We start from the raw sequence: 24,401 nt of genomic DNA, 5'->3' as shown, positions 1-24,401 counted from the left end.
CGGGTAAGAAAATCATTCATCTGGAGTACAAAAAAGAAAACCTATGAATGTCCTGTCATTAGTTGCAAATCGAAGAAGCTAGGTTTACCAACATTTTTAGAAAAGGTCAACAATTTTTTTAGTTCCACTTAAATATGCGCTTAATTTGCCAACCTCGTAGAATTCAGATACAATTCTTACATGATCATCAGAGAAAATCAATTAATCAAAAATAACTTTAAGATTTCAGCTTAAAAAATGAATATTTTTAGTTACCCCAAACTAAAATTTAGATATTTTTTATTTTGAGAGCAAATTCATTAAAGATAACATGTTATATAAAAGTCATACAATTTTATACGTTATTTTCTGTTTAGTCTGAAATGGCAGTGTCATAAAATAGTTGTTAAAATAAGCAGATTGTCCATTGGATTGCCCTATAATTGTTATTATTTCTTTCTTAGCTCTAAAGTAGAAATAGTTTGATCACAGGAAACCTCACGGAAATACTGCAGCCTTTTGGCCTACGCTCTAAACATGTATGTGTGCAATTTGGATGGGAGATATTATTGAAAATATTATGTAGTTAAAAGATATATATTAACATCTGATACTTATGAAGAAGATTTACGCTTAAAGAAAAATGAATGAGAAAGTTTTGCTTTACCAATCATGGATAAACTGGCCACCATTTGTTTTTTTTTCCGATTAGATATACCTTTTACTCAAATAAAACATGTGAAAGTCATATTTGCAATAAAAATTGTCTTTTTCACTTTTCTATAACTGTGACAGAAATGATATTGAAGGGTATCAATGAGAATAATAGATTCGTAGATGTCTGACCCTTTTTCCATTACTATACAAAGCGATGCTTCGAGCATGATGCATAAAGATGTCCCTCTTGCTACTCATATTTCAGGTTTGCTTATTGTGCTGTCAGAGAATTAAGTTTTTGTGGGGAATGTATTATTGTATTAATATAAAAATATTCAATGTGAACGTATATCCATTTTATAATACTCAGCATTCATGTACAATGTATGTCACAATTTTAGCTGAGATTTTCAAAATATGGATCTATAGTTTATTATGGTCAATAACTTCCATTCAACCTAGACCTCTTCGGTAAATCAAAAATAAAACAAAGACATTTGATTGCAGATACAATACAATAATTTATTTACTGTAAGTATCACAAAACAGAACAGCCGCATCTGATTGGCTGCTATTCCGTTTTGATGATCGTTGTCCAAAGACGGAACAATCAGTCAATAAATAACACACAATAAATAGTTAATTGTCTAAATCACAAACAACACATCAATTCGCTGTTGGACGAATTTCACGGCTCCTTGCGGAGCATGTTTGCGACAGAAGAAGGAGAGAGATGTTACGCCTTCCGATTGTTCCTCGTTGAACGGGTGTTTGGTAAGGGGCTTTCATTGAGAGTCCTTTCCTATGGTCCGAGATTCGTTTATTCGATTCTGGACTGTAAAAGAAGAAAAAATAGACAAATAAGAATTTTCATATACATATAAAAAGGGATTTTATTTTTGCACAATTCATGTGCTTGATTTTTTTTCAATTCCAAGTAGTGAACAAATAGCGATAGATATATTCCGTTTTCAAGGATACTAATGGTGGATTTAAAGGAAAAAATAAAGTTAAACGAACTGATAGATTTAGATTACTGACCATGGATTTGGAGGAAACGGTGGTGGTCCTCTGTACAGAGGTGGAGCTGCGGCTCTTGGCGCGCAGTTTGGACATGGAGGTCTCGGCGCTGTCGGCGCGCTCCTCGGCGTCTTCAAGCTCGTGCTGTACCTTGCGGTATTTAGCCAGGTTGACGGCGGCAATTTCCTCCTACAAACACCAGTGATGAATATAAAGATCACGATAATATAACAGAAAGTCTGTAGATTATTTTAGATATTTTGGTGTCTATCAAAGTTTTGTGAAATGAAATACTCACGGCTTCCTCCACTTGGCGCTTGTAGGTGAGGACCTTTGACTGCAGTTTCTCAATGAGCTCCTGGAGGCGTTCCTGGTTCTTTTTGTCCTCATCAGCCTGGAAGGCAAGTTCTTTGAGGCGGCGGTCGGCCTTGCGAGCGTTCTTCTGGGTCTCAGCGTGACGGCGCTGTTCGCTGTCCAACTCGCTCTCGAGTTCTCTCACCTGAAGTAAGAATAGTATAAATATTGCTTACTTAGAATACCAGTATAATGCATAAATTAAGACTTAAATCACGCCTGTTTTTTTTTATTGAAGATGATCTTACTCTGTTCTCGAGCTTGGCAATCATCTTCTTGCCTCCCTTGAGGGCGGATGCCTCGGCCTCGTCCAAGCGGACCTGGAGTTCCTTGATTTGGTGTTCGAGTCCCTTGCGGAATTTCTCGATTTGGTTGCTGTGTTCCTGCTCGGCGCGGAGTTCCTCAGCAAGATGGCCGGCCTCGGCCATTGCTTTCTTGGCCTTGTCATCAGCAGCTCTGATTTCATTGTTCATCTCCTCAAGATCGGTCTGCAAATATAAATTTATGTATAAGTTTTGTCATGATCGAATTCAAGCTATGACGCTTAAGATGGTAAAATTTAGGTCAAAGTATGTTTTTCAGAAAACGTAGCTTACCTGCATTGCCTGGACGTCTCCCTCCAGCTTTCTCTTCTGTGCCTGCAGGGAGGTGACCTGAGCAGCGAGCTCATTGACACGGTCATTAGCCTCGTGCAGCTCAGTCTCAGCGGATTTTCTTGCTCTTTCAGCGGATTCAATAGAGGAACGCATCTCCTCTACCTCACCCTGCAGAATCATGCAGCGGCGCTCAGACATGGCGTAGGCTTCACGTGCTTCGCTATGGGAACGCTGCTCATCTTCAATGGAGACTTGCATTTCCTAAAGAAATAAATCAAGTATAATTAATTCATATCACTCATAAGAAGTATTTTTTATTAAAAATAATTCAACTGAATAAGATACAGGTAGGATGAACACGTACTCTGATCTGCTGCTGGTAGCGTTTGACGTTCTTCTCCAGATCAGCCTTGGCGCGGTTGGCGGCATCAAGGGCGACCTCCAATTCGTTAATGTCTTGCTCCAGCTTCTTCCTGATCCTCATGGCCTCAGCCTTACCCTTGGCCTCAGCCTCCAGACTAGCTTGCATGGAATCAAGGGCACGCTGGTGGTTGCGTCTGGTGTTGTCGAATTCCTCTTCTTTCTCTTGGAGACGTCTGTCAATCTCGGTTCTGACAGTGGCGATCTCAAGTTGAGCACGCATGACTTTAGCTTCCTCCTGCTCAAGAGAGCTTTCAGCCTCTTCCAGAGCAGCCTGGAGCTCCTCTTTTTCCATCTCAAGACGGCGCTTGGCCTTCTCGACCTCGTGCACACTTCTTCCGCCCTCACTGAGTTGGTCGGTGAGTTCGTGGATCTCGTCGGCGAGATTCTTGTTCTCGCGTCTGAGGGACTCAATGGTGTCGACGGATTCCTCGAACTGAGCCTTCAGTCTGAAGGTTTCAGCAGAGAAGCTGCGGGTTTCTTTGTGGGCGTTGTCAATCTCAATTTCCAGACTCTTCACCTTGCTCTGCCATTCCTGGACGGTCTTGTCGTAAGCTCTCTGTTTCTTCTCCAAGTTGTTTGCATTGGAGTTGGCCTAAACGTAAATCGAACAAATGATTAAATGTTTTGCAAAATAAACGCTTTAAAGATCAGTTCAAGATTTTAATTTTAAAAGTAAAACGTACTCTTTCAACTTCAATAACCAGGTCTTCCATCTCCTGTCCCATGCGGAGTTTGACCTTCTCGAGTTGACTGATCTTGGCATTAGCAGCCTCAAGATTCTGCTCGGCCTCATTCAGTTTAGCCTGCATACGGCGTCTATGATAAAAATAAGAGATAAATCATTTTACTTGTTGTTCAAACTTGTATCGTTGATTTATATTGTATGGTGTTTTAGGTTTTGTTGAGTCGGCATACCTCAACTCCTCAACAGCCTCGGCGCTGGCACCACCACCGCTCTCGCACTTGGAGCGCCACATCTGAACCTCGTTGTGGGCTTTGCTGAGCTGGCGTTGGACTTCAGCCTTGGACTCTTGCTCTTCCTCGAACTGTTCGCGGAGAGAGTCCAAGTCGGCGGTGAGATTTCGGACTTCGGACTGCATTTTCTGGCGGATCTATTTAAAGACGAAAAATCAACATTTAGAGTATGTCTGTATAACACTGTAAATAAAAAAATTACCCGGAAAAAAAAAGAATTTGAATCATTAATAATATGTAACATACTCTTGATTCCTCTTCAATTGAGCGTTTAGCCTCATCCAGCTGAGAAGCAAGAGAAGATTTCTCCTTGGTCAGTTGACCAACACGGCTCTCGGCCTCTTCCAACTGGCGAGTAAGATCGGCAGCCTCGCTTTGAAGCCTGGATTTGCCTGAATTGAGGTCAGCGATGATTCTGTTGGCTTCATCAATTCTTGAGTTGGCCTCGGAAAGTTGGCTTTCAAGCTGTTTGGATACCTTCTCGGCAGATTGCTGCAAATTTGGGCAATCTTTCATTTATAAGATGACAAACTTTCGTACAAAATTGAACCGAAAACTATCGTTGAATATTTTATGACTTTTTTTTCAAAAATAGAATACCATGAACCGTTAACACATAAATTAAAATTATTGTTATTCTTATGAAGATTTAACAGAAGATTAGTGATAAGGAAGAAAAATGTGCAGTTATTTATCATTGCAAAAATGACAAAAATGATAAAATAATGAAAAGAAAATTTAAAACAGCAGAAAATAATAAAAAGAGTTCATTCTGTGTACCTTATTTTTGTTGACAATAGAAATCTGTGCATGAAGGTCGTCAAGCTCTACCTTCATTTGTGCGGCGTCTTTTAGAGCTCTAGACGGAAAGAGAAAGAAGGTAAGGAAATAAGTGGGGGTGTACAAATGTTTTTATGATGGCTAGAGTTTGTTAGGTAGAGAGGGGGTCGTGATATTGGTGGCGAATGGTTGTGTTTTTGTTCTGTGGTTTTTTTTTTAAATAAAAGAGTGAGGTGTTCCCATGCTCGGGCACCGAGTCCCAGTGTTAAAGTGAGGGAGCAGACGGCTTGAAGAATGACTAGACTATGAAATAGTCATTCTGCTATTACCTTCTGCTTAATGACATGTTGGAGCTGACTTTGCATGTCATCAAGCTCACGTTTCAAATCTTTCTTATCCTTCTCCAGTCTGTAATAGGTTGTTCATTTAGTTCCATTGCACACAATTATACAAGTATATTTCCTTTATCTTTTACCCGATATTATTTAATAATTACTTGAAATAATATTGTTAAGTTATTATCGATAACGCAGATAACTGAAATACTGATATGTTTCCATACTTAGCCTTGGCTTTGTTGAGCTGGTCGATTTGGTCAGCCATCTCGTTGGACATATCCTGCTGCTTCTTGCGGAGAGCAGCGACCTGTGCCTCGCCAGCCAAAGTCTGCTCCTCCAGGTCGCGACGCAGTTTCAACAATTCCTGTTCTCTCTTTTTGTTGAGGTCGATCTGGAAGAGAAGAAGTTATGGTGTAAAATACAAACGCGTGCCTTTAGCAGACCGAACTCCATGTTTCGAGACGTCTGATGTTTCTACTGACCTGAGCTGCTGTTGCACCACCAGCCTCATCCAGACGCTCGCTCAACTCGTCCAGCTCACGTCCGAGCTCAATTCTCTGTTTCTCGGCCTTGGCTCTGGCGGCACGCTCAGCCTCGAGTTCCTCTTCAAGTTCCTCGATTCTGGCGTTCAACTCCTTGATCTTGCGCTGGAGACCGGCGTTGATGCCCTGTTCATCCTCAATGCGAGAGTTGAGGCTGTTGATCTCGTTGTCCTTCCTATAATAGAAACAAATGAGCATGAAGAAAGCACTTGAAATGAAAGGTTTGAAAAAAGTGATTATTAAGTTCATTCAATAAATAATAGGAAACATTACTACAGATACACTTTATTTATCATAAATGTAAAAAAAAACCGTACTTCTTTCCTGCCTCCTCAAGCTCTCTCTTGACACGCTCAAGATCTTCAACAGCACCCTGTGTGGATTTAAGGTCCTGCTCAAGCTTGCGCTTGGCCTTCTCAACATCTCCACGGATCTTCTTCTCGCGCTCCAAGTTGTCTTCCATCTCATCAAGAGTCTGTTCAAGTTTCTGCTTGAGTTTGTTGAGGTGATTGCACTTGTCTTCCTCGGCCTGCAGGTCGGCGAGGGTCTTCTTGTGAGCCTCATCCATAGCCTTCTTGTCTTTGTTGAGCTTAGCAATCTGTTCATCCTGTTGCTGCATCTCATCGGTGAGGGTCTTAATCTGGTTGTCTTTGGTTTGTTTCTCTTGCTCAGCCTTGGCAAGGGTGGTCTCCAGATCCTCAATGTCTTTCTTCAACTCATCATTTTCAGCCTCCATCTTCTTTTTGATGCCCTCAAGCTCGGCGGCAGCGTCTTCCTCATCAAGGAGACGATCCTCGTATTCCTTAAGCTGGCTCTCCATCTCAGCTTTGTCTGTAATGAATTTCTCAAGTCGCTCCTCAAATTCAGCGATTCTGTCCTGCTCGGCTTGGAGTTCAATGTAGATTCTGTTCTTCTGTTCCATCAAATCAACGTTCTGTTCCTCGAGCTTCTTCTTGATTTCAGAGGTTTTCTTAAGTTCCTCTTCCATCTTGTGCATTTCTTCCAATTTCTTCTTCATCTCTTCCTCAGCACGGGCAACGTTCAACATTGGCTTGACCTTGGCGTACAGTTTCCACCACTGCCAGTTTCTCAAAACGAGCCATTTACGGATGTTTCTCTGGATCATGGCAAGAGCAGTTCTGAAAAAGGAAACCCAACATTTTGTCTTAAGTTTAAACATACTTCACTGCAGAAATAAAATATACGAATATAACTTAATGATATAATTATTAGAATTTCCTAATAAATAGTTAACCTCTGGTCCTGCAGCTTCTTGTACTGTTTGCGCATCAGATAACCTCTGATGTGAGCCTGGAATCCAGAAATAATGGCGGACAAGCGTTCGTCACGCATTTCCTCAAGCATACCGAGTACACCGGCTTTGAAGAAGACCTTGGTGTTACCAAGACGGTACTCTGCGGGGTCGAGTTGCAGAGCAAGCAGAACCTTTTCAGAGACGGCCTTGCCATCAACGAAGCCTTGTGGAACAGCATTGGGAGCCAAGATGGAATATCTTAAATGAAGCAAAAAAAATGTTTTAATTTACCTATTCTCAGCTTACTGTAAAAATAGATTCATTTATTGTATAATGATTGAATATATTAATGTTTGATCTTATTTTTATTACCTCTGTTTGAATTCAGAGTAGATGACTCTGCTGGGGAATCCTTTACGACAAATTCTGATACCCTCAAGTACACCGTTACATTGGAGCTGGTTCAGGACCAGGGCGGCATCGATCATGCCGGACTGTTTCATTTCGTTGGGAATGATACAACGCACAAAATGAGGGTGAGTGCTGTACAAGTTCTTCATCAGTTTGTTCAAGGATTCCTAAAACAAAACAATATAAAAGGTTACGGCTGATAATATCAATACATAAAATACACATAACTTTAAGATCTGTATAATGTCTTTTGTTTTTTGTTATGTTTTTTATATTTCTTTTTTAAGGGGAATAGGTCTTACCCTGTGAACAGCAGAGATGGTCTGGAAAGCAGAAGACTTCTTCTTCTTCTTACCGCCGCCACCCTCTTCTACGGGGGGTGCCTGGAAGAGTTCCTTTACAAGGTGTTCCTTGGAAGCAGACAGAAGAGTCACAACGTTCTCGTTGATTGGATCCTTGTTCTTCTCCAGCCAGTTGGAGATGTTGTATCCCACAGAGCCAGCGTAATGACCCAGAGAGAAGTCAGGGGCTGGGATTCCGGGCCTGGGAGACTTTCCTGGTTTGCCAAAGTTGGGTGATTTGCCCATGTGGTTGGAGTACAGTTTGTCCTTGAAAGACTTGTCGTCAGCCTTGGGGAACATGCATTCCTCTTCAAGGATGGACAAGATACCCATGGGCTGAAAGATTGTAAACAACATATTAGTTTATGTATGACCTCATCTTAGAGCACGTAAAATTTGGAGATGACGGACCTGAATACAATACCTTTTCAATAAGCTCAATACAGGCAGCCAAGTCCATACCGAAGTCGATGAACTCCCACTGAATACCTTCTTTCTTGTATTCTTCCTGCTCGAGGACAAACATGTGGTGGTTGAAGAACTGCTGGAGTCTCTCGTTGGTGTAGTTGATACACAGCTGCTCGAAGCTGTTGAACTATAAAACAAATTCACAATGTTAAGTAATGAAAGTTCTCCTTGAACTATCAAATAAATACACGTACTAGTACATGCTGTATCGTTATGTTACTTGATATTAAGGTCAGAATTGAAGAATATGCTAATACTTTAAATTACCAACCTCAAAAATTTCGAAACCAGCGATATCCAACACACCGATGTAATAGTTCCTCTTGGCCTTGGTGTCAAGAGTCTTGTTGACTCTCTTTACCAACCAGTTGAACATACGGTCGTACAGAGACTTAGCCAAGGCACCGATGGAGTTGATGACCTGCTCTTTGTTCTGTCCCTTGACGACAAACTCGGTTCCGACCTTGACCTTAGGCTTGAGCAAGCATTTAAGGAAGTCTCCAGCGTTGATACCCAACAAGAAAGCAACCTTTTCGGGCTCTGTAAAAGATAAAAAGATAAATACAGCGACTTATTGTAACGGAACTTTTGTTAAAAAAAGACATACATGTTAGGATTGTTTACTTCTTTATGACAAATTCTTACCAGCGGTTCCGTCCACCTCAGCCTGTTCACCTTTCTGTTTGAAGGTCATTTCACCCATATGCATGATGGAGGCGGTACATTTGTACATGCTAGTTTTCTCCTCATTGGTGAAGCCAAGGACGTCAAAAGCTTCCTGAATTACATGAATTTCAGTATTAATAATTAAGGTAATTTTTCAGGCATACATAGGGGTTTTACTTATTTTTTTTGCACTTGTTTGGATGTTGATATGTTTCCATGTGAATGTTTTGATTTTAGAGGATTTTTTAAAAATAAGTTTTTGTCATCCGATACATACATCAGTGATTTTCATTTCCTCAACATCATCAATACCATCAGCAGTCAAAGCACCTTGGTTGATGAAGGAATAAAGAGCGGGATCGGGGGAGACCAACATTTTTTCTACAAGAGTAAAGTGGGGTTCAAGGATGAGAAGAGGAAACTGGGAACAATGTAGAATCAGGGATAGGTAATGTGTCTAATCGACAGAAATGGTTGGTTAGTTTATTAAATTGAAAAAGGGGGAATGGACTTCTGGCTTTTGGAGAATGTAGCTGCAAGAAAAAGAGATTAGGATGGGTCGTCTACGTCAGAGAGGGTTCGTCGGGATAGGAAAATCGAGGAACTTCTGAAAGAAAATCCGGGAATTCGTGGAATCCGTAGTGTTTTTTTTTAGTATATTGGTAATGAATTTCATCGAAGGGTATTGGATGAGGGAAAAGGTATTCCGCTGAAAGAAAAAAGGGGTTTATGGGGAGGTTTGTTGACTGTGTAATGCCCCGTTTAATACAACATACGTCGGTCATTTTCATTTCCTCTACGTCATCAATGCCGTCAACAGTGAGAGCTCCCTGGTTAATGAAGCTGTAAAGACCGGGGTCGGGGGAGACCAGCAGAACCTCTGTAAACAAATCGTCGTTACGTGTCATTTGACTTCAACATTTTTACAATTCATGGACACAAAAAATGACGAGCACAGGGGAAACACTAAACATTGAATTATGTTTACTATAATTGTAATCCTTTGTTGATTTCAAATAAATATGTAATTCATAATCTCGTTGAAACAGGTTTAGATGGTAATATACCGTTGAGTTCTGGAATGGCGTTAGACAACAGCTGGTAGAAGATGTGGTAGTTTCTCTCTACAGTCTGTTGGTAAGTCACACGAGATTTCTCAAGCAGGTCTGTAAAAAAACAGTAAATTAAGTAAAGATGGAAAGACATTTTAGTTACAATAATATTATATATTGTGTTTACTATTCAAATTGTCATTTGATCAACTTACAGGTTTCAATATCGGCTCCTGCAATTTTTCCAGTTGGGCCGAAGTGAATACGGACGAATTTTCCCTGTGTGAATTAAAAACGGTAAGTTATACTTGCATTTCTTATTTTCATTTTAAAAGTTAAATATGCATTACCAATACGATTATACTTTCTTTCCCGATAAATTCGATTCAAACAAAATCTTTACTTACAAATGACGACTTGTGTCCTCAAAATTGATAAGGAGGAATAATCAGGAGGGAATGAGGTAGGAGGAGCGGCTGAGGAAATGTGATCGGATATCTGAGGATCCAGATAATCCTAGTGAGGACGGAGAGGAGGAAAAGTGTTAAAACACACCGGTGGATCAAAATGTTGTCCTCATTATTCTAACCCAACAATGCATGCAGTGTTATCTCACTTCAAAACGGAAAATAAATCAATAAGTGTAAAACAGTTTAATATGGTCAGGGGATATTGTAAAAGAATTCAATATTTTAGGATGGTTTGTGAGAGGTGTTTTGTCGGCGAGGGTCCGATGGGCAAAGGAATTCTCGTAACATGCAACGGAATTATTGAGAGACCTGAAAGTCAAATGATCGTGAAGGTTGATAGGACATGTAAGTCCCGGGTTTTTTTTTTTTTTTTTTGGAATGGATTGCACCACAAACAAGGTTTTGGGTTTTTTCATTTGTTGGATACTTACGAAGCGGGAGGAGTTGTTGTTACGGACTGTCTTAGCGTTTCCGTAGGCCTCAAGTACGGGGTTAGCCTGCACGATCTGGTCCTCCAAGCTTCCCTGTTTAGTTTTGGATATAGGTCAAGTGAAAAGGGAAGCGGAAGAAGGGACGGAGTGAAGAGGGAAGTTGGTAATTGTTTTTGTATGAACAGAGGCAAAATGGGTTGAGATAAGTAAGGAGCAGAGGTTTGGAAAGTAATGAAGAGTTAAGGAGAAGTAAAGGAGAAAAGAGAAAAAAAAGATAATTAGATAACAAGAACGACAATTCTGATAAATAAAACGCCAAGAGTTATTTTTCATATTATGTAATGAAATATTTATTTCATAGAAAAATGAAGTAAGACACTGATAGATTACCTTCTTTTCCTCTTTTGGTTTTTCCTCTTCATCCTTCTTTTGCTGTCCAGCGGCCACAAGGGCGAAATACTGGATGACCTTCTTAGTGTTCTCAGTCTTACCGGCTCCAGACTCACCACTGAAAACGACATTGATCTCAATAACTCTTCCAATGAACAGGGAAGATTTTTCCTTTGTAGTTTTTTTTTAATCAATGAAATTAATATTGCTGTCATTGCTTAAAGAAAAGATAGGGTTAATTCATTTCTAGAATACAGTGATTACTTACGTAATCAACATGGACTGGTTCTCGCGATCCTGCACCATGAACTGATAAGCGTTGTCGGCCACGGCGTACAAATGAGGAGGCATTTCGGTCTTCCTCTTGCCACGGTACTTGTCAACAAGAGCCTGGCCGTAGATGGGGAGGCGTTTGTATGGGTTGACAGCCACACAGAAAAGACCGGAGTAGGTCTGTAGAAGAAAGAGAGAGAGATTAATTTTCTGGCAATCTTCATGACTCTAAACAGTTATACGGGCTTGGTACGTTTTTGTTACGGAATAGCCATTAACAATCCTTGATTTTTAGGCTTTAAATATTGGATTTACAATAAAATACGCTTATGGCAAAGTATTAAAATCGACTGATTTTGATTCGTTATATCCGAGAGAAATGTTTTAAGATAAAGAAAACTGACTTCGACAATGAAAATGAATTCGATATACGCGTGTTCTTTATAACCTGGTTTTACTGTAATACTTACGTAGATCAACATAGACTTGTAACGGGACCTCAAGTTGTGCAACACAGAAGCCTCATTCAGGTAAGTCATGTTGGCCATGTCATCAATTTTCTCGTATTTTGGAGGGTTCATTTGCTGGATGTCATCTTTCTTCACTGTGCGGTTCTAAGAATACAGAATGAACCATATATCTTGCAGATAAAGGAGCTTTGACGTTCTTTTGCACATATAAAATTCAAATTTTGATATTAACATGATATTTAGTTCTAGGGTGACTGTTTACCTCATTGCCTTCAATGGTTTTGACAGTGATTTCGTCTCCCTTGGTTGACTGGATTTCAGCAGCCAGGAATCCTTCCTTCTCGTCGGGGACCCAGCACATCTTCTTGCCGTCAAAGGGGACAGTCTGCTCCTTCATCAGGGCCTTCCTGTCCACGGCCAGGTACTTCATATCGGGATCGTTAGGGTCGAAAGCCGCCATGTTTGCTTAAATTGCAGAACAAGCTCCAACGTATGTGTAACTCAAGTTTGGCCGAAATCTGGCGAAAAGATGGAGTATGTCTGGTTTGCCGGACGCCTCAAACACAAACCACTGGATGCCGAACAGCCTGCAAGTCAAATGAAGGTTATATCATTTTAAAGCGGTTTCGTAAAACAAAAACATGAATGCTCAAAATAATAGAGTAACATTGCATGGTTTAGTTGCAAAGCAAACGTGAAATAAAAAAATCAAGGTAATAGGAAATGGTTGGCTTTAAGAAATTATTGGGAAGTTGACAACACATTTCTCCACCCAACTGTAAATTCAAGTCTATCGCTTCACGCTTCACCTCTATATTCCAGCGCCCCGAGAAACAACAACTGATTAGGGGAGACCGAGCACGATATAGGGCATATTTATGGAGGTGGGGGGGGGGGGGTTGGGGGGGTGAGGGGGTAACATCTGCTATGAGAAGCGATGAAGACTTGTAATAGTAATAGTTTGCCTCGATCTGTGGGATTTCTGTTGCATTACTTTATTGTTGATGAGGGGGGCCGATGAGAGGGATGGTTAACCACACTTTGTGACGTACTTCTCTTTCGAATTATTCAATAAATCTTTATTTTATCTTTGATTCGGCAACCTCTTTGTCAGACTACTTTTCTCAGTTTGTTCAAGCACTGACTTGTGATCTGAAGGCCGTGAGTTCGAGTCCGTTAGAGATATCTACATTTTTTTTTATCTCTATGCGAAATCTTATAAAAATATATTTTACCTATACGACAAAACATATGAATTTAGATTTTTTTTTAGAACAGTTACATTATTATGTTTTGAAAATGGTTTACTTTCATCCACATTAATACGCCAAAGTGCCCCATACTACCATACCACCTTAGATTTAAAAAAAAAAAATTCAAAGAATATTGATGCATCCATCTCGATAGGTCTTGAAAAATTCTCTATTATTGAAACAGTATTTTATTTTGTTAGAATAAAATAGAAACGAACATCAGACACGCCCTAGTTTTTGTTCTCTCCCTAATCTCAAGATTACAATAAAAAATTCTAAAGGTTTGGGGGTTATTTTATTATCATTCTTATCTATATAAATTTTTGCAAAAAATTAATCATAAAAAATATACTAAGTATATACATGTACCTATCAGTTTCTTTAAGCTATGAATGTAACCACGTTATTCATATTTCCTAAAGAGAATTATTTTTTTTAAACACGCCTGGGTACGGGGAAAATTCCTGTCCATTCACTGATACTTGAGCTCCCTATGACCGGAGTTATTCAGTGCTATACCTCAGTAATTATCCCATCACTAGGCAGTGATAGAGTGGCGGCGTATCCAAATATGGTAGAGGAATGTGGGCATCAAATTCTTACCTTTCCATACATCTACTCCAGTGAAAACAATATATACCAAAGAACCAATGGATCACACAATAAGTTATCCAGAATTGAAAAACTTTTTTAAATTACCAAACCAAGGAAGGTATAAGGAATAGGATGAAAATGTAAATCTAAGGAAGGTATACAGAGGGAGTTTAAAGGATCACCTTTTTGTATTTTAAAAATTTGATTCGGGTGAAGGGTATGAAAACGGGTTTCAGTTGAATATGAGGTAAGGATGGGAAAGGATTAATGAAGAAGTCAGGAGATGTTAGGTAAGGATTTATTACCGTAGTATGAGTGAATGCACACAAGGTAGAGATAGAGAGAAAAACAAAATCCCACATCCGATGTACTTACGATCTGAAGCTGCTCTAACTATTCTGGTTTCACCCTTCAGTTTATATATCCCATCGCTTCACCGAAGCTAACAGTATGACAACGAGTCTGATTGGCGGGGGGCCGATAGAGCATCCAAATTGAGCCAATCAGAGATTGAGAGAGATCGACGGACAAGAAAGATGAAGATACTACAAAAGGAATACAGTTGCACAGATGTTTTGTGCCAAGACTCGAATATCGGTATGGAACCGGCTATTAATAACTTTGCATAATAAAAGGCCGGCGTGGGGGGGAGAATGCAGGAGACATATTCGCTTATCAGTCTGGAGATTTATTTACATAATAAACGTTAATTTGATAAGGTTAAGAGTTACCCCTTAGCATGCCCTTTAATATGAATAATTTGTACATGCAGTGAAGATTTTGTTAATAAAATATAGCTATATACATGTATACATAATTTTTATTTTTTTTTATTATTTTACACAAAAATGAGGATTCCTTCTGCAGAATGTGAACAGAATAAAATCTAGGTTTTATATCATACTCATTGAAAACAAAGTTTTTCTTTGCAGTCAGTGATTGTGATTTTGTGTTCCTGTCTGCAGTGGTTAATACAAGTGGCTAGATGAATTTAATGTTGTATTCACACGATATTTCAACCCTGAATTTATTTTTAATAAAATGACAAGTTCTGCCAACCCAAATTATCTCGGTCATTGATTATTGAATTGTCATTCTTCAAAAATAATCCTTTTCTTTGAAGATATATTGATTAGTATGGTGGAACGCCTACAGTTGTTATTTTTTTTTTCACCATCTTGTTCTCATTGTGGTAAAAGTATTATTCATATATCATTTTAAAAATGTAAAAATGCTTATTTTTACATTTAAGTCATGTACTCAGTATATAAAATGCTATAAATTGTTATATATTTAATATTTGCATGTTATGTATAACCAATATCCTATATTTGCATAATAAGGTTTTATGCATGGTTATCAAATCGAGGTAGCATAGATTAGAAGAACATATGTCAGCGGTTCTATCCGGCTCGACTGGAATTCATTTACACTTACTTGCTGAAAGGTAGCGCCGACATGTGCATGCCGAGCAAGAGCGTGCACGTTCATTGAACTACATGTGCAGACGTCCAATGAATTCCCGATTTTGGGATGGATTTGAGATTGCAGTGGTTCCGATGAAAAATAAGAAATTGTTATTGAATTTTATTGATTCCATCAGGTCACAGTGTTGAAATATTATAAATTGTTGAAAATAAAAATAATTGAAGAATCTTTAAGATTTATAAGAAATTTTAAGATTGCCCCATAAATAATCTGTGCAGGGATTTTAAGAAAAATCGACAGAATTATAGATAATAATGCGTGAGGGAGACCATAAGAAATGCCTTACTCATTCATAAAGTTGTACAATACGGGAGAACTATACTATTTACTTTGTGATAGTTAGATGCGCTCATCTAAAACAGATGTTTGCCTGTAAGAAGCTCTCACACTTGTTCGCGAGCCAGCAGACAACAGGGGCAGCAGGAACACGTGTGCTTTGTAAATTACCAGCAGATCCAAGTCACTCCTACGACAAATAGCATAGCGCTGGCATTTCGCGAATTGTGCAAAAAGATTTTTCTTTGATAAGAAGCCTGCACATCTTTTTCTTGACATTATGAATTTTTGTAGAAATCTTACAATGCAGAGGACAAAAAGATTAAATGAATGTATGATAATTTGTAAAATATTGCATTTGGATTGAGGGTGGGATGTGCTTGATTTCTAGTTAAAGGAAGTTATTAATCAATTGTATCTGAATTAAAATAATACCCTAATTATTATCATATTATCTAACCTTATCAAATAAAACAACAATCAAATAAAAAGAAAACTCATAAACTCTGTGATAAAACTGATATAAAGGGAATTGTAAGCTGAGACCTGCGTCATAGGCATCCTTTTTGGTGTTCGGGGAACTGTTGAGTAAAACATTATCTTTTAAATGGCACATTGGCTTTGCGAGAGGCTTATTACACTAATACAACAACAAAAGACATTGATCTTCGAAATTATTTGATTGTGATTAATTACATACACATAACACGTCTATTCCTTAATTTATTTCATAGCTGATATTTTACTGATTTGCATTGGAAACGTGAAGTATAGTTTTTCTTCAACAATTCATTACGCAAACAGTGAAATACATTTAGCAGACCATCCACCAACATCCAACAGAGTGTGAACGCTGCTCACTGCGGGGGTGGGGGCAGGGTGTCGCGCTGTATGGTCCGCTGAACAGATGTGTAATACCCCGCCAGGGTATCTTTTTAATCGTACCAGGAGTTGTACAAATGGAGCCGAATTAAGTTAATTGGATAAACAGATGATTTGTCTCGAGTATTTCCTTAATTATAGTATATGCGTTGTGACATCCAATTTTTATTCTCATAAAAATACATTTTAATTGGGCTCAATATTCTTAGCCATTTGTAGGCTAAATCAATCTCCTTGAGAGGAAGATTTGATACTTAAAATTCAAAGCTAAAATATCTGGATTTTTCTTTACTAAATGACAGCTTATGGCTACAAAAATAAATCATCTCTAAAGTTTTAAAGTAAATCAGATGTTTTATTTGTTGACCATCAGAGAGAGAGAGAGAGAGAGAGAGAGAGAGAGAGAGAGAGAGAGAGAGAGAGAGAGAGAGAGAGAGAGAGAGAGAGAGAGAAAGACAGACAGAGAAAGAGAGAGAGAGAGAGAGAGAGAGAGAGAGAGAATTTCTAAAATTTATGCTGATATATTAGAAAACATTACTTTGTTTGGTGTCAGAATACTAAGGCGAAGTGGTATGTATGTCTTATACTAAGCAGGTATGTAAACAGATAATTTAGGTTCTACAATCTCTCTCTCTCTCTCTCTCTCTCTCTCTCTCCTACTTTCAAAAGAATTGAGATTTGACTTGAAGTTGTTCTGCACACAATATTACGCTAATTACAGAACATGTAAAATACAGGTTTACTAACAACATCAAGATCACGATAATTTATATTTCTAAAACACCTACGGTGCAATTCAAGCAAGTTCAAATGTAAATTTTCCCTGTCGGTTTCGATTTCAATTCTTATTTGAAGGATTGATGTATTTTATAAAAAAAAAACAAAACATGCACACAACCCGTATAGCAAAATGTTTGGTCATCCAGCACTCTTGGTGCGATCCGTGGTGCAAAGCATGTTGCAGAGAATATGAAAAAGATGTATTTGACTTTATATATGTATACCGTTCTTTCGTTTACTTTCTGAGCCTGAACTACACGGAAACTAATCCTGGAACAGAACTCAAGCATCTTTAACCAGAACAAGCCGGAATTCGTTAAACCGATCAAACCAATTAATGGACTTTTGTATACAGAGTCGTATGTAGTAGCATACATATACATGTACATGTAATTATAAAGTAAGTGTTTTTGGATTTTTTTTTATTGGAAATCGAGTGAAAATTTTGACGATGACACTTTGTTTTGTTTTTTTTTAAATCAAAGATCCGGGTATTTCTAGCCGATGACTCCTTGGTTTGGGTTACTGGCGGGTAATGCTGTGGGTGCAACTAGAAACCCCGAAAATGTGGAATAAACTTCATGGTTGGCGCCGTACATAGAATTAGCTCCACGACCTTGAACGTATACCACATCCTCTGGAAATAACAATTATTGTAAAAAAAAACTTTAAAAAGATTGCATGTCCCGTAACCATCAATGGGTACCACGACACAAGTATGACCCCACGCCAGGTTACATATGACCCCACGCCAGGTTACATGCAGGGTCCGTACGTTTTCGGGTTTGCTGGAGTATATGATTTTCACTTGGAAACATGCACACAAACAAATATGATTGTAACACATTTAATAACATTTAACACAAAGTATATGGTTGACAATCATCCTATGATATTTCCCATGGGTGGCGGTGTCGTAACAATACCGGTGCGCCCGATATTAGGGACAACCATGAACCCAGAAAACGTGCTATACACTTCGTTATGCTGGCCGTACAGGGCGCTCACCCCCCGGGCCTGGACAAAGACGGTGTCCTCTGAAAAGTAGTCACTCTTAGTCTTTGTCATTGAGTTTCATAGAGTCATAATCTAAATGATTATGGAAAATATCATTGTTTGAATTAACAGGATTTTATATATAACTATAGTATCACATATATGTGAACATTTGCATGTATAAATAAATTTACATATACATATATTATCATCTGAATAGAAAATAATTGAATTGTAAAGTTGAGAGAGAGAGAGAGAGAGAGAGAGAGAGAGAGAGAGAGAGAGAGATTTTCTAAAATTTATGTTGATGCATTGAAAAAAAACCCCATTGTTTGATGTGTATGTGTGATGCTTTTTAAAATTTACATCCGACGTTTGATGTAGATATCAAAATTACCAATTACTTAATTACTTGTTATTAACTCTTGTTTTAAAAGTATGAATTAAAATTATTATTTTTATAAGGTTTTGACTCACGTTGGTCTAACTGTAGGATAATAGACTGGTGACCGGAAGCGTAGCCGTTATTGACGTGCGCAAACACACTGACGGTGTAGTTGTTGTTCCGGTAGATGTCCAGATTCAGTTGACTGGTGGCGGTAGATACACCATGGACCAGAAAGGCGTAGGTGCCAGCGTTTGGACAGGTGAACACCCCGGTACTGGAGTCGTAGCCATTACCCATGTTGAGGAAGACACGGTCATAAACAATCAGGTCTGTGTCGTTGGTTTTGAGCATCTTTGTCAGACCGGCGGAAAATCCGACGAACTTGTCGGTGGGGGTAACGTGGTGGTGTCCATGGTTACCGGCGGCTCTCACAAAGTAGGTGGGGAAGTAGTTATCGATTCCTGACCGAGAAAATGTCAAATGTGTAATAAACAAAAGGAGACAAACAAATGCAACAATAAGATAGTGAAAGTGTCCTAATAATCTTTGTAGTTTCATATTTTCAGAATAAACGACAACATATTAAAATAGTCATTCTCTCATGTTTGTATAATAAATCGTTCAAAACTTTTATACTTATACACATCTTTCATGAAGCTATGTGGATGCATATATTAATACCTTTGACTTGTTCAAGTGGACTGGAAACAGCGAAGGAAAACAAGGACAGGCAAACAAGGAACTTCATCTTTAAGTGTAAGTTAAAAGGTATATATATTTTTTTCTTTACAATGAGAATGTTAAGCAAAACTTACTTTGCGCTAGAAATACTTACCTTTATGATATCAAAATGTCTTACAAGGAACCAGTATGGGAACCAACAGGTTGCTCTGTGTCGATCCCTTGTAGGTCAAACTCTGCAAGTCCCCAAAACTGAGACAAGAATATTAACTCAAGAGAAGTAAGGTACGTACATTCTGCTCTTTATACGTAAAGCAATTTTTAGGGCAAAAAGTTATTGTTAAAAATTGAACTTTCTATTCTTTCCTATTTTTGAAAAAAACCTAAATTTTCGAAACAAAGCGTTTTCTTTTCGGGAGAACTCTAAGTGTACTTTAAAATGTTTCTTAATATATACTTGATAAGGAACCGATAAGAACTTTTAGGAAATAACACTACACAATGGTAAGCTCAACAATGTATTAAGATAAAAAGGAAAAAAAACTACATTTTACTGAAAATTAAATTTAAATATTTAAACATTTTCTTCAGCGGTATCAGATACATGTATATTTTTCCACAAGTATCAAATTTTACCTCTTTTTTCTTTTTGCTCGGAGAAGAAGATGTCATTTTTTTCAGATGATTTTTTTTATTAGAGACTAAGACGTTCTTTAATCAAATACATGTAATGTCTTCAATGTTTATTTCAGACCATGAAGTCCGTTATTTGTACATTTCTATTGGCTGCTGCTCTTCGTAAGTACCATTTGACCTACCTTGAAGTTTAAACAAAAAATGAAGGTATTGTCAATTTCTTTTTATCAGTTTCAATATTTTGGATAAATACTCACTACTTTATGCGTTCATTTTGTTCTCAATTCAGTCGAGGTAAAAGCAGAAACCAACGCCGTTGCCTTTTCCGCCGGACTCTCCAAAAACCTGGTTTTGGCCCACACCGAGATCGTGGTCTACGACAGAATCTTCACCAATGTCGGCACCGGATACGATTCTAACACCGGCAAATTTAGATGTCCAACCAGCGGGGTCTATGTTTTCCAATTCCATTCCGTAGCCAACCAGGTGATCATCTTTTCCAGTGTTATTGATAGTATACATTTTATTTGATAAAATAAAGAATATCAGAAAAAACAGTACTTGGGGTTATCCGTCTGAGTATGGAGAAATACAAGTCGAACTGAACAAACAAATATGACAAATAAACTAGATAGACAAAGACAGATGACTTGGTTAATTACACCGTTAGGACACCTCAGTCTTCGAGAGCGTGTTAAATCACTCAGCAGCAATGCATAGTAAAACTGCACAGTAATAAAACTTACGAAATTGTACTATTCATTTTTCATAGGATAAAACCATTTGGACAGAACTTTGGCACAACGGATACTACATTTGTTCAATGTACGGACATACTTCCGGTGATTATGCTTCCGGGGGAAATTCGGTCGTTCTTCGCCTAACAAAGGGTATGTAACAATTGTAATGGTTCCAGATTCTTCAAGCCTTTACTTCAATCGCAATTTCTCAGGGAAAAGCGAACTTGTTTTATCGCTTGCAGTACGAAAGACCCGGGAAGTCTGAAGTCGTTTTGTCACGTGATTTAAGTACATGTATTTGAATATATTAAAATATAAGCTTCCAACAGCAGTGATGGTGTGATCAGCTTTAGAGGAAATAAGATTAGTTTTTATGACATTTAATCGCCTTTTCAAAACAGTTTTGAATGCTTCAGGAAGAGGTTAGTTGATAAGTCCTAAATAAGACATTCCCCATACTATGCAGTGGTTGATGCGTCCTATATAAGACAGTCCCCATACTATGCTATCGTTGATGCGTTCTATATAAGACAGTCCCCATACTGTGCTGTGGTTGATGCGTCCAAAAAAGGACAGTCCCCATACGGTGCTACGGTTGATGCGTCCTAAATAAGACAGTCCCCATACAGTGCTGTTATTGATGCGTCCTGAATATGACAGTCAACATACAGTGTTGTGGATGATGCGTCCTGAATAAGACAGTCCCCATACTGTGCTGTGGTTGATGCGTCCTGAATAAACTGTGTTGTTGTTAATGCGTCCTGAATAAAACAGTCCCCATACTGTGCTGTGGTTGATGCATTCTGAATAAACTGTTTTGTTGTTAATGCCTCCTGAGTAAGACAGACCCCATATTGTGCTGCAGTTGATGCGACCTGAATAAACCTTTGGTTGTTAATGCGTCCTGAATGAGACAGTCCCCATACTGTTCTGTGGTTGATGCGTCTTATAAAAGACAGTTCCCATACTGTGCTATGGTTGATGCGTCCTATACATGTATAAGACAGTCCCCATACTGTGCTGTGGTTGATGCGTCCTGAATAAGACATTCCCCATACTGTGCTATGGTTGATGCGTCCTATACATGTATAAGACAGTCCCCATACTGTGCTATGGTTGATGCGTCCTGAATAAGAAAGTGCCCATACTGTGCTGAGGTTGGTGCATACTGAATAAGACAGTTCCCATACTGTGCTATGGTTGATGCGTCCTATAAAAGACAGTCCCCATACTGTGCTGTGGTTGGTGCGTCCTGAATAAGACAGTTCCCATACTGTGCTGTGGTTGATGCGTCCTGAATAAGACAGTTCCCATACTGTGCTATGGTTGATGCGTCCTATACATGTATAAGACAGTCCCCATACTGTGCTGTGGTTGGTGCATCCTGAATAAGACAGTTCCCATACTGTGCTGTGATTGGTGCGTCCTGAATAAGATAGTTCCCATACTGTGCTGTGGTTGGTGCGTCCTGAATAAGACAGTTCCCATACTGTGCTATGGTTGATGCGTCCTATACATGTATAAGACAGTCCCTATACTGTGTTGTGGTTGATGCGTCCTGAATAAGACAGTTCCCATACTGTGCTATGGTTGATGCGTCCTATACATGTATAAGACAGTCCCCATACTGTGCTGTGGTTGATGTGTCCTGTATAAGACAGTGCCCATACTGTGCTGAGGTTCGTGCATACTTAATAAGACAGTTCCCAAACTGTGCTATGGTTGATGCGTCCAATATAAGACACTCCCCATACTGTGCAATGGTTGATGCGTCCTATACATGTATAAGACAGTCCCCATACTGTGCTGTGGTTAATGCGTCCTGAATAAGACAGTCACCATACTGTGCTGAGGTTGGTGCATACTGAATAAAACAGTCCAAATACTGTGCTGTGGTTGATGCGTCCTAAATAAGACAGTCCCCATACTGTGTTGTGGTTGATGCATTCTGAATAAACTGTTTTGTTGTTAATGCTTCCTGAGTAAGACAGACCCCATATTGTGCTGTGGTTGATGCGTCCTGAATAAACCTTTGATTGTTAATGCGTCCTGAATAAGACAGTCCCCATACTGTTCTGTGGTTGATGCGTCCTGAATAAGACAGTTCCCATACTGTGCTATGGTTGATGCGTCCTATACATGAATAAGACAGTCCCCATACTGTGCTGTGGTTGGTGCGTCCTGAATAAGACAGTTCCCATACTGTGCTATGGTTGATGCGTCCTATACATGTATAAGACAGTCCCCATACTGTGCTGTGGTTGATGCGTCCTGAATAAGACAGTGCCCATACTGTGCTGAGGTTCGTGCATACTGAATAAGACAGTTCCCATACTGTGCTATGGTTGATGCGTCCTATATAAGACAGTCCCCATACTGTGCTGTGGTTGGTGCGTCCTGAATAAGACAGTTCCAATACTGTGCTATGGTTGATACGTCCTGCATTAGACAGTTCTCATACTGTGCTATGGTTGATGAGTCCTATATAAGACAGTCCCCATACTGTGCTGTGGTTGATGTTGCCCGTCTTAAATGCGGTTGACTACAGCATGTGTCGTGGTTAAATGGCTTCCACATGAACTGTCCGTCCCGAATAAAACTGCACACATTATTTGCAAAGGCCATAAGATGAGGGGTGACTGCATGCCAGTGGGTGTTCTGTCCTACATGTATACCGGTATATAGCAACACATGAACAGCATCTAACTGACAAATTAAATCATATATAATATTCCCTTATGTTTACTTTTATTATTCGAAATTAACCATGCAAATGAATATCAATCTAGACTTGTTTTGGATATATCAGTCATTACCAAAATGATATGCTATATAGACATTTGAAGTGACCAGGTAAGGTTTCAGGAGCATATACCTGAGACGCCATACTAGCTAGAAATCACACTTCTGGTGAACTACAAGCAATATAATCATGAATACTGGTTGCTAACAAAATTTACAAATTGCTACAGCCAGCGTAAAAATACATTAAAGTTATATACTTTTCTCTAGTCTTGGCCATCATTGTTTTTAAAATTGATTTCGGATTCAAAAGAATTAAACCTGTTCTGGTCTTTGACACGTTTTTGTGTTGGTATTTTGACAGGTGACGAGGTTTACGTGAAGGCCGTTGACCCCACAAACGGCGCCGCCACTAACATGTACGGTGCCTCGGACGAGGTTTACTCCACATTCTCTGGGTACATGGTGGCCCCCGTGTACGAGGAATTCCCCTCTGTTGTAGGATAAAACAGTCCAATCCACAGTTCAAATCAAGTCTTATTTGTGTTTTATCAAATATAAGTAAAACATTCTAAAATTACAACTACTAGTATTTGTTTCAGTTATTTTATGCCCATTTAAGATGATTTTAATCAAGACTTATAGTTAAGGGCTTGATAGATCTCGAAATATTCAGAACAAGTTTTGATTTTGCTTCCAATGGCCATTTCACGGAGCAAACGATTTCTACCGATGCCTTCTGTCCTGCTCATTGCACTCGCCAGGTTACAATAAGTTTCACACCGGCAGGGGGACCTCAAAGTGTAACAGAAGTGGTGGGTCCGAGACCAAATTTGGATCTTAGTGATAAGTATTTCAAGTTGCCAAAAAATCTTCCTTTGAAGATATGGCACGAGGCTTTAATAATGAAAAATATATATCGATTCAGACGCGGATCTAGGACCTTTCACCAATGGGTGATTTTGTTTGCTGGGGAGGATTGTCCAAGCTTGCTTTTGGTATTATTAATTTTTCAGAAGTTTCTAGGGGGAATAGGGTCTGGACAACGCAGACT

The 24,401-nt window shown here is 39.0% G+C and overlaps 3 protein-coding genes across 9 annotated transcripts; 1 reads left to right on the top strand and 2 right to left on the bottom strand.

The window, feature by feature from the left end:
• Positions 1–1,132: 1,132 nt before the first annotated feature.
• On the bottom strand, positions 1,133–12,478 carry LOC128192852 (myosin heavy chain, striated muscle-like). Of its 4 annotated transcripts, none has more exons than XM_052865850.1 (27): positions 12,154–12,478; positions 11,892–12,035; positions 11,417–11,601; positions 11,149–11,266; positions 10,759–10,851; positions 10,073–10,136; positions 9,873–9,971; positions 9,582–9,685; positions 8,785–8,917; positions 8,411–8,679; positions 8,096–8,266; positions 7,633–8,007; positions 7,292–7,497; positions 6,920–7,177; positions 5,982–6,803; positions 5,605–5,839; positions 5,347–5,513; positions 5,114–5,192; positions 4,251–4,496; positions 3,945–4,141; positions 3,713–3,845; positions 2,971–3,621; positions 2,607–2,867; positions 2,259–2,498; positions 1,955–2,155; positions 1,678–1,845; positions 1,133–1,471 (listed from the first exon to the last, which is right to left on the bottom strand). In XM_052865850.1, the coding sequence occupies exons 1-27, from the start codon at positions 12,349–12,351 to the stop codon at positions 1,457–1,459; spliced, it is 5,832 nt and encodes a 1,943-aa protein (XP_052721810.1). In that variant the 5' UTR covers positions 12,352–12,478; the 3' UTR covers positions 1,133–1,456. The 4 variants fall into 4 exon arrangements, with proteins under 4 accessions (XP_052721810.1, XP_052721812.1, XP_052721811.1 ...); XM_052865852.1 differs by lacking the exon at positions 5,114–5,192 and adding an exon at positions 4,785–4,863; XM_052865851.1 differs by lacking the exon at positions 9,582–9,685 and adding an exon at positions 9,083–9,186.
• A 5,093-nt stretch (positions 12,479–17,571) lies between these two features.
• On the bottom strand, positions 17,572–19,522 carry LOC128193202 (complement C1q-like protein 3). Of its 3 annotated transcripts, XM_052866526.1 has the most exons (4): positions 19,384–19,522; positions 19,230–19,296; positions 18,638–19,009; positions 17,998–18,201 (listed from the first exon to the last, which is right to left on the bottom strand). In XM_052866526.1, exons 2-4 carry the CDS (start codon positions 19,294–19,296, stop codon positions 18,047–18,049), a joined length of 594 nt encoding a protein of 197 aa, XP_052722486.1. In that variant the 5' UTR covers positions 19,384–19,522; the 3' UTR covers positions 17,998–18,046. The 3 variants fall into 3 exon arrangements, with proteins under 3 accessions (XP_052722487.1, XP_052722486.1, XP_052722485.1); XM_052866527.1 differs by lacking the exons at positions 17,998–18,201; positions 19,384–19,522 and adding an exon at positions 17,572–17,801 and having other exon boundaries at positions 19,230–19,370; XM_052866525.1 differs by lacking the exon at positions 19,384–19,522 and having other exon boundaries at positions 19,230–19,370.
• Positions 19,420–23,930, top strand: LOC128193203 (complement C1q-like protein 4). Of its 2 annotated transcripts, none has more exons than XM_052866530.1 (5): positions 19,420–19,514; positions 19,982–20,027; positions 20,155–20,351; positions 20,638–20,755; positions 23,712–23,930. In XM_052866530.1, the coding sequence occupies exons 2-5, from the start codon at positions 19,985–19,987 to the stop codon at positions 23,852–23,854; spliced, it is 501 nt and encodes a 166-aa protein (XP_052722490.1). In that variant the 5' UTR covers positions 19,420–19,514; positions 19,982–19,984; the 3' UTR covers positions 23,855–23,930. The 2 variants fall into 2 exon arrangements, with proteins under 2 accessions (XP_052722490.1, XP_052722489.1); XM_052866529.1 differs by lacking the exon at positions 19,420–19,514 and adding an exon at positions 19,710–19,733.
• The last annotated feature ends 471 nt before the right edge of the window (positions 23,931–24,401 follow it).

The sequence above is a fragment of the Crassostrea angulata genome, chromosome 7 (genome assembly GCF_025612915.1).
Source record: "Crassostrea angulata isolate pt1a10 chromosome 7, ASM2561291v2, whole genome shotgun sequence".
NCBI classification, from domain to species: domain Eukaryota; kingdom Metazoa; phylum Mollusca; class Bivalvia; order Ostreida; family Ostreidae; genus Magallana; species Magallana angulata.
The sequence above is the reverse complement of the archived record's forward strand: the minus strand, read 5'-3'. Positions and strand labels throughout refer to the sequence as shown.